Source organism: Nannobrachium achirus, assembly GCF_963921795.1.
Source record: "Nannobrachium achirus genome assembly, chromosome: 4".
NCBI classification, from domain to species: domain Eukaryota; kingdom Metazoa; phylum Chordata; class Actinopteri; order Myctophiformes; family Myctophidae; genus Nannobrachium; species Nannobrachium achirus.
In genome coordinates, this window is record NC_137813.1 from 33,210,260 (window position 1) to 33,228,011 (window position 17,752).

Sequence of the window (17,752 nt, forward strand, 5' to 3'; positions counted from 1 at the left end):
GCAAACCCATAGACCGTAAAAAGGTGTACACGTCCAGACAGACAGACAGAGTCAGCATATGCTGTTTCACATACTAAACTGCGACCTTCGGTTGCAATAAAAACAAAGACATTAGAAGGCAAATGAAGAATAGCTGTTCAGATGCTATAACAAAATATTACAACATGTAGGATGTAGGATCAGATGCTCAGCCTACTTACTAACACGCATATTGCATGTTTTATTTCATCATGTAAGATGACTAATGATAAAGCTGTCACTGAGTGTGCATGAGTGGCGGAGATTGTGATATGGAACAATGTGATGTAACCACAAATGAATGTGCTATGATTACAGAGAATCCCCCAATAAAATGACACAACAATCATAGCCTGCAGATATGTTAGTCAATAAAATGACAACTAGAAAGATGCAATTCTGGGAAATTACAAGTGTGGTTGCCGTGAATCTTACCATTTCAATTTTCCCCATTCAAGTTAATGGAGATTTTTTTCTTTTCATTAATAAATTAATGGCCACATATGGAGATCGTTGTGTCTCTTTCATGCCCATATATTGAGATCCCTGATGTAATTGGGAAACCAAACCACACTAATCATACATAGCCTATTAATTTCTCCTGCCCTTTTCCTCCTGAACTCCACGGGCACGCCCACGCTTCCCGGAGACGAGCACGTATTGCCGTAACAGCGTGACGTCACAACGCTTTTGAGCCAGCCCTGAAAATGTTCGTCTGTGTTGTGAGATTTCGAAGGAACGGAACGGGGGGGACTTTGCGATAAAATAATACACTTTTCGCCGCGAGGAAATCCGACGCGGACCACGGATTTCAACACCGTAGCTCGTTATCCTCCGACTGGGCTGTGGAATCGCGTTTTTCGGGGGGACCCGAGCGGGATAGTTTGCGTGGCCGTTTTCCCCCCGGAGTGATGTCGAATCCTGGGACTCGAAGGAACGGCTCCAGCATCAAAATCCGCCTGACAGGTAAAAAAAATAAAATAACTGGCAGTCATAAGCCGCTTCTCACGGCCCTTGTTCACATCCCGGAGGGTGGTTTTAGTCGTTAAACTGCTGTGAGAATGTTTGTCAGAGCCGTTGCTTTGCCTAAACATCCGGTTTTTGTGTATCGCCAAACATTAGCAGCGATGCTAGCGCGTTAGCGGCTAACCAAACTACCGTTAAGCTGCCGACGGTGCCGAGTGGAGGACAAGCAGGAGAATGATTCAACTGGGACAGCCAGGCTGCTGCCTGGCGCGTTCACACACACCATTCCACTCACTAAAACCAACAGAACAGTGGTTTTCAACCATTTTCATACCAAGGACAAGGTCCATTATTGGGCATTTGAAGTAGCTACCTTCGGAACCTCTCCCTCCGCTATGTAGCAGCTCTGAGGTTCCGAAAGGACTGGAGCTACTGTACATTTGAGCCACGGACCACCATTTGAGATTGAGACTCTCAGACCCAACCAACATTTTTGTTGTCGTTGGATACGATTTTTTGCACAATTCCATTCGATGCTGTATTGATGTTTGTACTATAGGAGAGAACAGGCAAACCGAACAAAAACAAGAATTCTTCTACATTATCTAATAGTGTAGACTTCTTTTAAATTATAATGCAAATGTTTAACAATGATTTAACTCTCGAGAGCTTAAAATGAAACCAAATGGACTTATTTGGTTTCATTTTACACTCGAGAGTTAAAGATCCATTTGGTTACCAACTCTCCATCACTTAGCTGGGGACCACCTGGAACCCCCTCAAGGACCACTGGTGGTCCCAGGACCACTGGTTATAAACCACTGCAATAGAAGTCACTCAGTCTGATAGCGGCCGGTCTATGTGTTATTGCCAGGCAGGTTACTAGTAGCTAGCTAACGTTAGCGGATTTTGTTAGTTTAGTTTAGCTACACCCATTTTTGGGGGGCTGACCAAGACCAACCGAATCAGTCGTTTGACCTGAATGTGATGAGCTACACGGTGAACTCTTCTTTTAATTTTACTCCGAGAGTGTAGAAATGTAACCAAATTGGGTCCATTTGTATAGCCTACTACACTCCCGGAGTTAACACATACATAGTAGAATTTCACTCTGTATGCTCCTCCGTAGTCAAACGCAACTGTTGAAAATCGATCCCGTTGGCATATTTGACACGGTAGCGTAGATTATGCATGGATGTGATTGACTCTGTTTTCTCTTCCATCTTTAGTTTAGACAGAGTTTAGACAGACGTCTGACTCTTTTAGCGCCGGCCAGCCAGGAAGAGCTCGACACGTTCGGGCTCTTTTTGATACAATCATCGCTGTGTTGTTCGCTTCAGGGTCAGACTCCTCTGTTATTTGATGCTCACATGGCAGATAGGGGTAACACACACACACACACACACACACACACACACACACACACACACACACACACACACACACACACACACACACACACACACACCCCCACTGGAACAATGGGGTTTACTGTAGCTGCCATTGTAGACCTGCTGGGCAACCAGGGGCCTCTATTCAGATGGAAATGACGACCCTGTGCCGCTGGGCAGACGCCTTGTCCTCTGTTCTCCCAGTTCACAGTCAAACACATACACACAGAGCAGACCTTGTAGGCCTGGCAGCCTAAATATTTTCTAGAGGTGGTAGTGTGGCTACAGGCCAAGACACAGTCAAGTGTATGATTGTGATGGATGGGTTTTGAGTAAAAGTGTTGTCTGTCCAAAATGCTGATGTGCTCTCTTCTGGTTATAACTTGACGTTTTTTTTGTTTTGTTTTTTGCCTTGCCCGTGTGTTGCACGTGTTGTTAAATCAACAACCTGTGCCATATTTATTTGCAAGAAGAGACGGACAGACACGACTAAACTCTGATTGACACATCTTGCATCTTGTCCTTGTCACACTCTCTGCTGCTGGGTGCTGACTCTGCTCACTTGCATACAGACAGAGATAGATAGCTGAGCCTCAAAAGCTTGAGTTTTTGTTTGGCTGTGTGTGTGTGTGTGTGTGCGCGTTTGTTTTAGTGTGTGGATCTGAGTTTAATGTATCTTTGAAAATGTAAGCGGGTGTTTGTGTTATGTGTGTGTGCACTCACTGCACTCACTGCAAAGGGCAGGCATGGATGAGAGAGAGGGAGAGAATCATGTGTTTTTGTGTCAGCCAGCCAAGCCATTATTTCTCTTTGGGTACAGGCAGACAGAGGTTATTGCCCCCACTGTGCCCCGCCCCCACAGGTATGAGAGGAATTCTAATTGGGTGAGGAATGTCCGATGAGCCAATGGGAGTGTAATGCTGCCTGGCTGGCCAACAGTGTGTTTAGTCTGTGTGTAGAGGTTGTTTGGCCTAGATCAGAGAGAGCAAAGAGAAGACCATGTAGGTTTTCGCATAGTCTTAGATCTCAGAGCCAAGACTGTGCATATATGGACAGTCACATTGCTAATAGAGACAGTGTTGCGTCCTTCGTACACTGTGTCATTTCCCCCAACAATTACACTTGAGCTACACTTGTTTCATTTAGTTATATACAGGAGAGCTTATTCTATATGTTGTGTTATTAATCATAGTAAAATTATGAAGTTTTGCACACTTAATAAAATCTATATGGATGTACACTTTAAAGTTTAAATCGTGCAACAACTGGCTCAGTGATAAGATACTAAGACCAGTACTCCTGTTCTTTGAGGTTTTATAGCCAGTACCCATGGGTTATGATTTTATTAGGTGTTAGGGCCTGAGTGAGAGTCCCATGGGCATGCTTCAGATCACTTGTTCTCAGTGGACTCCAGGGACCCCCAGCAGTGCTTAAGGGCCGGGTCTCCCCAGCAAAACTAGGAACAGTTTAATTTCACCATTTCACAGGCAAGACGTTAGCCCAATGAGAGAATGTATAAGGATGACTATTCAGAATGATAATTGGTTTCACTCTCTCCATTGTCATCTCCCCACAGTATAGACCATTTACTGAATTCTGTACTAAATCTAGTCTAATAACAAAAATCTCTTGTGGGGTTCCCTCTTTCCTGGACCAAAATCTTTTCAAATTGGGTCTGTGGACTAATGCCTATCAATTTGGGATCCTTGATGTGAAAATGTTTTGTAACCGCTGTGTTTGTATTCTGGTTGTTATTATTATTACTGAGAATTATGATGAGTCTGTTTTTAATATCCTAATTTTAAGAAATGTACAATTGTATGTTTCAGTGTGTATGGTTTCTATTATATGATATTGAAGTGGCTTTGAGCATATGACTAGTTTCTCACATATGCCTTGGCTGGTGCTGGACTAAAAACCTTTTTTTCTTGGTATCGCGTCATGTTCTTCCATTAGATTTGTATTTGTTATGTGTGTCTTTAAAAAAGAAAGAAAAAGAAAATAAACATATTGTAAAAAAAAAAAAGCTATTTTCAGCTAGCGATATGGTTAAATGACAAAGTTTAAATTGGGCTTAATACTTAAATGTTTCAAAACTCAAGAACAAATGAAGACTATTCAAAATGTTAGGAAATGTACGTTTTCTGTCTACTAGAAGTAGAAAACTATATAGGCTAATACGGAGCCTATACTGGCTTATTTGCAATGACAGGAGTATTTTCACTGTCCAGCCACAATGATTGACTGGTTGTGGACTCAGAGTTACTCCGGTCACCTGTCCTGAGGTGTTTTATCAGGCAATTAATTACGCTACAATATAGCCTAATGTATGAATAATAGATGGTTGTCTGCCGAAGGTAGGACACATTCATCACCCACAGCCAGAACATACCAGCTTTTGGCAGGTGGCTTGTGCTAATTTCTCATCGTGTCTACACAAAAGCTGCTTAGAGTTTGGGGACCTCAGGAAAACCTAGTTCAATTACGGATGAAAAACGAGGGCAATTCCTTTGTCCAGCCCATGTTGATCTTAACATTGACAGCCTGTATCATCTGATCACTTCTAATGTTAAAATGTGAATACCAGACTCGGGTAAGAAAAAGAAACTTAGGATTGTTGGTCTCAACCAGCTTATTTTATATAATATATCCAGTAGCGATTAGGATAGCATATAGCAAACATTAAATATGTAATTGAGCATATTTTGAGAAATATATTATATATATATATATATATATTGAGAAATAAGAAGTTTATTAATGAATGGGAGACAAAGTAAATTCATTTCTGTGAATAAAAAGGGCCAGTTGTATCACTTTCCTATGAATGGTTATTTCACTGACTGATCTGACAGGATCATTCTAATTGGCTGGCGGCGGAGGCACGTGTCGCTGTGGGCTTATGCTGGCTTGTGCCAGGTACTCAGATTGGATACTAGTACCTTGGCCCAAAGCTCAACACACAGAGCAGAGCCAAGACAGCAGACAACTGATACTCACAAAGAGCTGGATGGACAGACTTGGAAAGAGGGCAAAGAGGTTGAGGAATGGGTTGGCTGGAGCTGTGCAAGTGAAGCCATCTAGAGAGCGATCAAAAGCAGAGAAGTGGAGAGTAAAGGGGCAAACAAGGAAGTGAGAGAATTATAAAGGATACATGCCTGATTGCCTGGCTAAAAATCTAATTCATACTTTGGTGCTATATTGCTTGGGGGACAAAAAAAATAAGAAAAAAAAAACAGCTGAAAAGTTGAAGCATACATTAGTAGGCCTAATCCTCTGGTTGACTGAGGCCCGGGCGGGCACATGCATTTAAACGTGCACAAACTCGTGCACATGCACACACCTAAAAAGACAATGTTTTTTTGCTTACAACTTCTCTGGTCTAGTGGTATTGTTGGTCAATGGTAAATATAGATCTGCTTTTCTTAATCGGACACATTGAGCACAAAAACCCATTAGTCTAGTGTGTGTCTGTTTGTGTTTGAACATCTGTCAGCACAGTCAGTGCTGTTAGCAAGCAGATGAGATGTTTGCTTAGGTGTCCTTAAGGCTTATGCTACTGTTTTTTTTTTAGATTGCTAAAGGACAAGTCAATTTTAGTCAGGACAGGAAGTAACTTCATTCATTGTAATATTTTTTTCTCAGACAGACAACCTGCAGTGCCTGAGCATGTGCTCTGTGCATACCCTCAAACACTACAAACTTCTCACTTGGCTTGACATTAACTCACTTAGCGCCGAGCGACTTTCGGGGCGACTAACTAATGATGGCGTTTAGTGCCGAGCGACTCGGAGCGACTTTTATATAAAAGCATTGTTTAAGCTTTTAATTTGGGTTGATAGACGGAGCGGAACGGTTAGCTTACCTTCGACTAGCATACAGATGAAAACCGTGAAAAAAAAGGATACGATTATGACGTCACCTTTAAGCCATAGCTTCCTGTTTACGTAGGCCTCTGTTAGCCGCTAGGCTCAATGCAAACCATCCGACCCTCACGTAGCTTCACTAGGTCGGATTTTGATTCGGAAACTTTCTGTGTGGCATCTATATACGTTCCGATGCCCATACCAATGGTGGTTTGAGACGATCAAGCACGAATTGAGCAGTATTGAGCTCAAATGGCGGCCCGCGGCCTGTCCATTGAATGTCAATGGAGAGCATGTCATTGTACCATCCTGTTATGTCCTGAACCTCGTTTTTTATTCTGACTTAACATGGGACCATGGAAAGTCTATGGGCTATGGCTCACTCTAGTGGTCATCTTGTGGCATTCGCAGGCACGTGTACCTGGTTATGTAATGTGATTTTGGGGATTCAATATAGCTATTTCCTGGCGTTATAAGCGCAGATTCATATTGAAATCTGGCTCGCTCTGCGCTAAGTGAGTTAAGGTATATTTGTATTTTCTTGACTTTTCAAGATCAGTAGCCCCACCCTGTAACCACTGGCCAGGAGCATTACTTTTTCATAATGAAATGATTATTTAAATGAACCAATTAAATCTGTTGCAATAGCAATTTAAGAATCTTGTGTTTCGTGAACAACCCAATGAAATTATCAATTATCAATAAATAACACAATTTAACACCCACCATGGATTACAGGAATGCTCCCCATAACTTACTAAAATCTCACTGGGACAAATACTATTAGTGTTTTTGTGTTTGATAGGGGTTCAAAGATGGGGGAAATGACCATAATGCAGGTATCCAGTACATTTTATGCACAACCTGAAAATATTCATTTAGTGATCTCTAGGGAAAGTTGACGTGTACAGTTTAGGCAGGGCTCGAAATTGTGACCGTTTTGGGCCTGAAATTTTGTCTGTGCGACCTAAAAATGTATTTGGGAGCACCTGTGCCACTGTCAATAATTTGCGGTGGTTTGACCAAATCGGCACGCCGAGTGAAGCAAAACCAGTGCTCATTAAAGGTGACTTCACACCAAAGAGACTACAGGAGACTTTTTCTGACTGTACACAGACTGCAGAGAACTGCAAAAGACTAACCACATTTTTATCAGCTGACTGACTGTACGCCGACTGTATTTACTGTACGCAGTTGTGCGCATGTGCACTGAGATCGCATGAACATGAAAGCTGGTATGGCAGTGTTGCCAGGTCTGCTCATTATAAGCGACTTTGATCTTGTTTTCCTATAATGTTGCTAGTTGTGGGTTGCTTTCGTTTGGGCTTGTTTCTGAAGTGTAGTTGCTTAGTTGGCCTTGCTTTCAACATTCATTTATAGTCCAGGCCGGCTGACATGGCCAAAACAGCTAATTAAGGCTATCAAATTAGCATAAGTTTTTAATGATGTCATGTTAAATTACCCAAACAAATTAATTTTTTGTAGTTACTGTACTGAAAGTAGTACTTTCTGTACAGTAACTGCAATACATTACTTTGATTGGCTAATATGGGGGGAGGGGGCGGAGTTGAGCGCTGAGCATCTTGAGAAACTAACCCAACACCGTGCGAGGAGGAGAACAGATGCGACTTCATGAAATGAATTTTAAAACAAGCAGTTCTAGGGGTAAAAATGTTATAGAATCTGCGATAGAATCCACCCTAACTGCGTACAAAGTACAAGTCTTCTACCAAAAAGGTGTCAGAGATTAGTACGAGGGTCCTCCTCCCCAGCTCTAGTGGAGCAGATTAATGGGTCATTTCATCAGAATCGTTCACTTTGTGATACAAGCGTGAAACTTGGTACATATACTCTTCAAATCCTGCTCTCTTCAAAAATAGCGCGGGCCACTCAAAATTCCAAGATGGCGGCCCCCAAAATCCAAGATGTCTGCCCAAAAACTATGTTATTCCTTCATAACTCGAATTGCATTCATTTTAAGACCCATAAATGTATTGAAGTCGAATATAAAGATGGGCATTGCGGATGTTTTGGTACCAAGTACATGTCTGTATATATTACGGTTATCGAGATACAGCATATAGTCAGAGCAGATTAATGGCTAATTTCATAAGAATGGTTCACTTTGTGAAGCAAGCATCACATTTGGAAAAAATACTCTTTACGGGTCACTCTTATGGAAATGGGTGCTGGCCACGCAAAATTCCAAGATGGCGTCTGTTTTCTTCAATAATAGATAGTGATATAATCTTTCAGATCGTGATACAAGGATGACATTTGCCACATATATTATGTAGAATCCATTATAATGGAAAAGGCACTGGCCACACAAAAATTCAAGATGGCAACCATTTTGTTCAAGATGGCCACCACCTTAGTGGAGCATATCAGGATGCCATACAAGCATGAAAAGTGCCATCTCTCCATAACTCACTTAAAACACTCAGACACATGCAATGTGAAGATGGTGACCATTTCCCAAGATGTATATGTTTTGCCCAAATGGTTTTATTCACATTTGCAACTGCACAGTGCTGTGCAGACAAACCCCAATTTGAAGCACTTGCACCTTCCACTACACCCTGATTTGCAGCCACATTTGGTGAGTTCTTGACAACTCTCTGCAAGTGGTGAATTGGCTGTCCAAAAGATCTGCCATTCTTCACCAAACTTCTTCCATCCCCAGTCAGCTGGACTCTCTGATGCTGGCTGACGCTGGGTGGACTGACCCCATATGCACCCTGCCTGATACGCAGCACGTTTGGTGTGTTGAAGCAGAGCTGCTCTTGTTGGAGGAATGGCTTCATATGGCCTCTGCTTTAAACAGGAAACACTTGGAACAATACTACAGAATAAGATGCACAACACCAGGGGGAAACTAGAACAAAGTTACAAGATCAAAACACTAAACATACAGTAAGTACAGATGCTAGGTAGAATATAGCAATTACTATACATAACACAAACTACAGATAAGCTACACTATTACTATCACTGACTGCTTCGCCAACGTGGCTGCCATTTTGAAGAAAAATGGCCCCTGAGGGCCACTGGCCCCTCAAATTATTGAGGGGCCAGTGCCTTTTTCCCTAAGAGTGGCCCTTAAAGAGTAAATGTGCCACATGTCATCCTTGTATCACAATCTGAAAGATTAGATCACTATCTGCTCACTAAATTGGCTGCCAATTTTGGGGGGAAATTATCGCCATCTTGGATTTTTGAGTGGCCAGCGCCTTTTTCCATAAGAGTGGCCCTTAGAGAGTAATTGTACCAAATTTCATACTTGCATTACAAATGAACGATGAACTAACCCTAACCCTAACCCTATGAAATTAACCATTATTCTGCTCTGAGTATATGCTGTATCTCAAGAACCATAATAGATACATACATGTACTTGGTACCAAAACATCCGCGATGCCCATCTTTATATTCAACTTCAATACATTTATGGGTCTTAACATGAATGCAATTCCAGTTATGAAGGAAAAACATCATTTTTGGGCGGACATCTTGGATTTTGGGGGCCGCCATCTTGGAATTTTGAGTGGCCCGCGCTATTTTTGAAGAGAGCAGGATTTGAAGAGTATATGTACCAAGTTTCACGCTTGTATCACAAAGTGAACGATTAAACCATTAATCTGCTTAGCTACTCTGAGCTCAGCAGCCATCTCCTGCTGTAATGGAACGCACACCGGAGCATGCACTGAAGTCCACAGCTCATACACTCTGTGTGTGTGTGCGTCACGTTGTGCGCGGCACCGCACGACGGACGAAGTATACATTCACTACTAACGGATACGGCCACTCCTCCTTTTCAGACTGTTTGGAGAAAGACCACGTGACCTACTGTATCATAATGTTAAACTTCTGGGCGTGTCACCAGGCCTTTAAGGTCTAATATTTCTATAATTGCTACAAAACCATAATCCAATCATTTTGGACATAAAGAAGATGTTCAAGGATAAATGTACGTGTAGGTCTGATAATGACATACCGTGCATCATGTATACTGGTAGTTTACATGACTTAAGATCATTTTCCAATTATTTTATTTAACATTTTGGACAAAATAGCCAACTTTACACTGAGGTGCCCACTCTTCCTTAGAGCCCATTCTTCTTGTATCCACTAGGACAGTGGTTCTCAAACTTTTCACGCCAAGTACCACCTCAGAAAATATCTGTCTCTCCAAGTACCACCAAATACCGGTTTGTTAAAATACAGGTGCGTAGACCCACCCCATATATGCAGAGTTAACACAGTAAGCCAATTTATTCCTTGAATTCATGGAGATTTTTTAGTTTTTGTTGCATTTCTAAGCCAATAATCTGATGACCGGGTCATCAAACAGATTTATCTATCTGTGAACTTCCCATGCAAACTGATGATATTTCTAATGTGATTAATCTGTTCTCAAATCCTCTATTAATGGCTAGGTGTGCCCTCATGCTCATTTCAGCACAGCTGACCAAGCAATCAATTGCTTGGTCAGAAGAACTACCTGTAGTATAATATAAATATTTCACTCCACTTATATATTTTTTCTTATTTTTGGGAAACTCCTCTGAGTACCACCAGAGGGGTGCCCATGTACCACCAGTGGTACACGTACCACAGTTTGAGAACCACTGCACTAGGACACTACATTTTGTATCCTGGCCCAGGATATTGCATAGAATCTCAGTGGTGGCATACCATGTGATTTTACTACTTTCACAATTTTATGTTACTTGTATGTAAACCACACTATTATCTCATACCCTGCCAAAAAATCGACTTCTATAATAAAATCGACTTTTTAACTATGGCCTTCCAACAATGTACTAGGCATGATCGTGATCGCGAAATTGCATGTTTAACCCCCATACCAACCCCATCTTTCAAACATGGCAGCCATGTTTGTTTACATTTGAAGAAAACATAAGGGCTGCTATCTCCTGAATGCCTGAACGGATTTCCAAGCGGATTTTTTTGTTTGAAAGCTGTAAATAGCATGTACATGCATAGTGCATCATCTGTGCACGAATTCGTACACCAGCGTGCACACTATTTTTTTAACCCTTTGGTGGCGAAACGGCAATATAAGAGGTCCCACTTTACATATGGCACAGAAGAAGTTAAATTGTTGTTTTTATTAATTAAAAAAAATGTGCTGGGTGCTCCTAAATATTCTCTGGTGCTCCTACATTTTAAACTGGTAGCACCGGTGCTACCAAGTGAAAAAGTACATTTTGAGCCCTGTTAGGCATACTGTATATTGCGTTATTGGCATCGAGCCTGATAAAATGAAGCCATGCTTAACACCTGCCTTTCAATGCAACAACACATAGACACACAAGCTCGGCCTCGGGGCATGTAGTGTTTTTTTCCCCCCTGCATGGCATGCCTTGTGAAAAGAATCTACAAGCTAACAACACCTTGTGAGTCGTGATGTGATGCTTTTTGACTATTGAGTACAAATTGGTATGTAATTGTTATACGGACCAAAAATATGACGTTCATGACAATTATGCACAATTTTGCGACAGACGGGCCATCTATTTTTTTAAATTCATATTCTTGATTTGATTTTAAAACATGTTTTAAATGTTTCATGTAATCATCTAGCCATAAAAGTTTGATCGCACGTTTAGCATAAAGAAAGATGAAATGGCCAGTAGCCGTTTAAAAAAAAGAGAGTAGAGTAGTTTTTCCATTTTTGAAAGTAAAGAAACAAGCCACGGAATAACATGAGGTTCAGCTTTCCTGAAATGGACCGCTCAACAAAAATATTGGAAAGGTGATTATTAGGAAAGCTAGACAATAGTATCAGACGTTATTATTGGCTGCCTTTCCTTCAAAATCAAACGAAGTTGAAGTGTGTGTGTGTGTGTGTGTGTGTGTGTGTGTGTGTGTGTGTGTGTGTGTGTGTGTGTGTGTGTGTGTGTGTGTGTGTGTGTGTGTGTGTGTGCGCGCTACATACATACTGTACACACACATAGATAGTAACCTACCTACACACACTCAAGCTTAGGAGTGGTGTGACCACCGCTCAAAAACAAAACTCATGATATGAATTATGACTGAGCGACTATCCTTTATTTACTTCGTGGGAAGAAACTACCTCCACACCATTGACTTCAGTGTGCATCACACATGCTTGTTCGGTTGGTTCTGCTTTTTTATTTTGCAATGGAGTTACTTTATTAAACCGGTTGTTGGAAATATACATCTGACCTTGATACTTTAACCTGTCTGGTGGTTGTAGAAGCCCAATATTGAGCCCTATTGACATTATGTATTGAAAGAGAATGAATATCAAAGGACTGCTAACAGCACTCCACTCCATATTGGCAGTACATAGTCTGCATACAGCACAAAGCTGCTAGGAGCGTCACAGAAAAAGTGAAGCAACTTGTCCAACGGACAAGTACGTTTTTAATGAACTTGTCCATAAAGATGTATTAGTTTGTTGTCCCGGACAACAGGACAAGGCTTAATGTCATGCCCTGCATAAAATACATTCTATGATGTTATGTTTTGTACTTACAGCTTTTAGTTTACATACAGTAGCATGAATGGTCTAAACGGGCTGCAACAGTTAATCTTATCTGACCAATCAATTTAGTTTTTTTTTCTTTACCTTTTTTTCCGGCATGATTCATTGATATAAATAAAAGGTGTCTATCCGAACACAATTGGCCTCAACCATAGCAATCAGCTGCCATTTCACTTCACATCCATACATTACTCATATTACAGTATTGTTACACCTTATTGATACTTTTTATTTCATCATTTCTCACCCTACACTTTTACATCACTCATATTACAGCAACACTCACTACAACAGCTGCACAGTTTACAGTTTGAAATATATTCATAAAATCTTGCCTTTCAATTGATGACATCCAATGAGATCTTGAGGCTCATTCTCTATTCAAAATGCACATTTTCCACAGGCTGTGTCTTTTTCAATCATCTTTTCCTAGAAAAGTGATCACAGCAGGACAATTTGTAAGGAAAAGTGTCATGTTTTACACTACATTTGTGCATTTCCAGGGGTTAGCTGACATTTGGTGGGTGAACACTAGGCACGATCATTGTCATTTTGTGTCCACAACTGTACTAATTTCGCCATACATTTTAGGCAGATTACCCCCCCGGACCCCCCTGCGGCTTAACACATTAAGAAAACAACAAGCACCAAAACTTTCTATTGAATATTTGAATTCTAGTTTTCTTCAGACTGAGATTTTGACCTGAAGTATGGCCAGGAACCAGTGGTTTTAAAAACATTGTTACCTCAAGACTGCTCTACTACATTAAATGGTAAATAAAACTAGCCTACAGCCCCTTGGTGTGAAGCAGACAGACTGTGATGTTGCTCTCTCTGGAACTGCCCCCCTCCCCCTCACTCCATCTCTGCTTGCAGGCAGTTGGGACTGGGAGTGCGCTGCTTGTTGACGCCCATTTGTGATGTAAATCGCATCACAGGACAGCCGCCTACAGGCCAAAATTTGGGAAAATATTTTAAACATTTGGGGATTATGAGAAGTAGAGACACATCTGAAGGTGATGAAGTTGATGTTGGGCAAGGTACATGCGTTATTGATTTTTGTATTATGTTTTTTAGACAATTGAACAACTGCTGAACGTGGAGTTACAGATGGAAACACACACACACAAACACACTATTTTTTGGAGCGATTCTAATTAAGGTTGTGGGATGGTAAAGGGCGCATTTATATTGCACCTTTATCCAAGGTGCAGATACACAGAGTGTGCATTACATTCACCCATTCACACACACATTCATACACGGATGGCGGAGGAAACCATGCAAGGCACCAAACTGCTCACCGGGAGCAACTAGGGGTTCAGAGTCCAGCTCAAGGACTCTTTGACACTTAACTCTGGGGGAGCCCAGGATCAAACTGGGAACCCTCCGTGTTCTAATGACTATCTAATTTCTCTACCCCTGATCCACTGCCGCCCATTAGCTACATTAGCTCCAATCCACCCATACATAATAATGCTGCTGCAGACTGTTGTGAACATACTAGAGTTGTGGAAATTAATCGATTCTAAGACACATCACATTAAAGCACTTTATAAATAAAAAAGGAGTTCATAACAGTATCTCACAGGAAGATAATGTGAAATTACAGTATAGTCACTCACAATTCTTTTTTATTTCTATGGCAATTTGTTAACAGCAAGCCTTTGCGAACCTGTGGAACTTGTGAGTGTTTGAATAGTGTGTCCAGGTCACTCACATTAAAACTCACTGAATGCCACCCTTTAATAAAAATCTACAAAACTGGTGCCAGCCATTTTGTTTAATTTTACCTTTTTATGGGGGCCAAAATCATATTTTGTACTTAAATTACATATATAAATCTATGCTTCTATCGAAAGCCACACTATCCCTCTTACAAAGGAAAAAATGTATATTCATAAATATATATCCTATCATTAGATTTGGGCTTCAATAGAACATGTGTAAGATGTCTTGATCATTATGATATGTTTATGCTGTCATTGGGACTGTGTGTTCTCTAGAGTGCAATGGCCTTTGAAAACCACCAGGTGGTGTTCTCCTACTATCTGATCGTCAAATAGAAGAAGAAAGAGACACTTTTATTTTTTTGGACCGGGGCCTATCTGTTTACATTTTGGCCAGGCCTTTTTGATAACATGCTATAACAGTTCCGAGCCTGCGATCGCTATCAAGGGCTCGTTCAATCGCCGAATGGACGGGAAGTGTATAAACGAACGTTTATAGTTAACGTTAAGTTGGTAGGAACCAATGTTCGGTTCTACCATCCGGACTGTGTTTCCCGGTGCTACAGTCAAATCGGTCCAAATCGGTCCTAACGGCATGAGTTTAGAGCGGATTTTTAAAATTACAATTAGATTATGAAATATAAAACTTTTGATTAATTCAAAAGACGTAAAGTGCGTAATTGGCACTACAGATCAAAGACGCGTAGTACGTTTTTGGCGTTCAGTGAGTTAAGAACCCAGTTCTCTAATCTCTATTCATTTGGGTGATTGTTACTATTGTGATGAGCAGTAACACATGTGGCTTAGTTTGTTGTAGCCTTTATTTTATAAAAGATTATTTGGGAGGCTTTTCTGCCATAATTCTTAAACTACCGAGTTAAAACATTGTTTTCGGATTCAGAGAGCTTTTCACTAACCTTAACCAAAAATCATAGAATATTGTTCTCCACAACAATCCACGCACTGATCACTTTAAAACACATACTAGGGTCTCAAAAATCTGGCCCGCCTTCATGATAATCCGTTCCATAGTTATTGCGAGTTGAATGGAGCTTGGTTTTCTGGGAAAACGAGAGGTATGCTATATGACAGGGTTCCCCAATAGGCGGCCCCCACCAACCCCAGTAATAATGGTGGGTATAAGAGCAGCAACAACACTAGTATATAGTCATTGTTGGGTGGAAATCTCGTATCTCAAAATGTGTACGTTCTTTCACAAAGTAAAGCCCTGCTTCATCATATGAGGCCGTCGCACAAAAGTAGTGAAAACAGCAGATCTACAAGCACACAAGGCCTCTCACCACGAGGCGTTGTGTGCTTGTAGATCGGCTGTTTTCACTAGTTTAAATCATTTTTAAAATGATAAATGCAAAACGAACGGTTTTGGACATACAAGATTTTCACCCGACAACGACGATATCTGAACTGTCACTGGAGTAGCGGGAACGCCACCGTCGCCCCCTGCAATGTTGTGGCCCTCGGCTTGATACCCTAGACATAATTCGGCCCTTGGGGAAAACTAATCGGGGAACCCTGCTATATGACATAGATTTCAATCAATCCCATGGGGGGTTGAATGATTTTTTGCGATCATGTGATCCACTGCATGGGCAGGAGTCCAGACAGTCCCAGAAACAAATAGTGACTCATAAGTTAGCGGAGAGCACCATCTAGCACCAAATAAACCAGGGTCAGCGCAGTCTTGGTGTCCGGACCGCTACGCTAGCTGTACGGGCCTGTTCTATCTTTTCTGATTCATTGCACAATATTATCTAGTTTATCAGTATTTTCATTACACCTTTTATCGTGGTAAAAATATTACAGATTATTTTAATTTTGTTCCATATTACCAATACCCAGTGTTATCTATGTCGGTATGGGACTCGTTGCAAGTCCTAGCAGTATTAGGGGAGAATGCTGGATACAAAGGAAAAAATATATTTTATAGCAAATTCCTGGAGGGGCTCATACTAGAGATGGACCGATTGCAAAATTCTTGGCCGATACCGATCCACCGGTTTTATGAAGGTCTGACCTGCCAAAACCGATTTTTCCGATACCGATTTCTTTAGCTAAGAACTAGAAAATAGGGTTGCTCCAATACCCTTTTGTTTCAGGCCAAGTAGGCCTACAAGACATACTTCAATTTGAGTACCAATAAGCTAGAAGAACACTAATGCCAAATCAATCACAATAGTACAATATCCAAAATCACAGACAATATCCAGTCTATTATGACCGTCTGGACTAGGCAGGAGGAAAGCAGGTGACGCATGCTTTTCCCCCCCCTTCTTTTTGGAGACGACATTGACACAGGATTATGGAATAAATCCTTACATTGCAAAGGTAATCAGCACCATCTGTATTCTGTAGGCTGCCTCTAAGTAGACTGGCTGCTACTTGCTAATGTTTACTTAGTCACAGGACCGAGCATCATGCTGTGCAGTGCCATAGATACAATTGGCCGATTTTGGCATATTTATGTCAGTGACCTGCCGGTCACCGATTTGGCCGGTTTGGTATGATACCTGCCGATTTCTGATATTGGCCGATACCGATGTCCATCCCTGCCATAAGAGTAGCTTTTTCATCTCTCTATTTTCTGTCATCTTACTCCCTCAAGAACAGATAAATAGAACTCTCCATCATTGCTCGTGAGTCTTGAGAGAGAGAACGAGAGAAGTCAGAGAACCCTAACTCAACACAATGCAATTGAACTGAGACAAAAAGGAGACAAAAATGTAAATGGGGATATATTGAGATAAACTGAATTTGCCTCTTGGCCAGTTGTGACCTTGGTAGAGGCGTTCATCTTCACACTGAGAAAGGGCTTGCCAAAAACACACACACCTCAGCAGGCACATGCGAGAGAGATGTGAGGGATGTCTTGACTGAGATGGAGATAGATTGAATTGTGAGAGAAAGCCATCCTCTACTGCAGGTCTGGAGGAGGAAGCAGTGTCTTGCCGTCCTTAATGCTGTATGTCGCTCTCTCCCTATATTTTCTGTCTTTATATCTCTGTGCCTTTTTCGTCTACCTCCATCTGCATCTTGTCTGTCTTGCAAAGTCTCTACCTCTGTGTCTCAGTCTTTCGTTTTGTGGAAGTGATGAGGATGAGGTTGGAATGTGTGAGTCAGGGGGGAGGGGTGGGGGTGTAAGAGGGAAGTGTATCCTGCAGCCATTCTCCACGGGTTAATCACAGGATATAGACCAGGCTAGGCCAGACACACACACAAACC

At 41.4% G+C, this 17,752-nt stretch overlaps 1 protein-coding gene across 2 annotated transcripts in view; it reads left to right on the plus strand.

Moving 5' to 3' along the window:
* The first annotated feature begins 730 nt into the window (after window positions 1-730).
* The window catches only part of smurf1 (SMAD specific E3 ubiquitin protein ligase 1), a 36,164-nt gene continuing 19,142 nt past the window's right edge, over window positions 731-17,752 (plus strand). For both annotated transcript variants that reach the window (XM_080723792.1, XM_080723793.1), the window contains exon 1: window positions 731-984. In XM_080723792.1, the coding sequence (XP_080579918.1) occupies window positions 930-984 (55 nt within the window). In that variant the 5' untranslated portion in view covers window positions 731-929. The remainder of the gene's footprint in view (window positions 985-17,752) is intronic.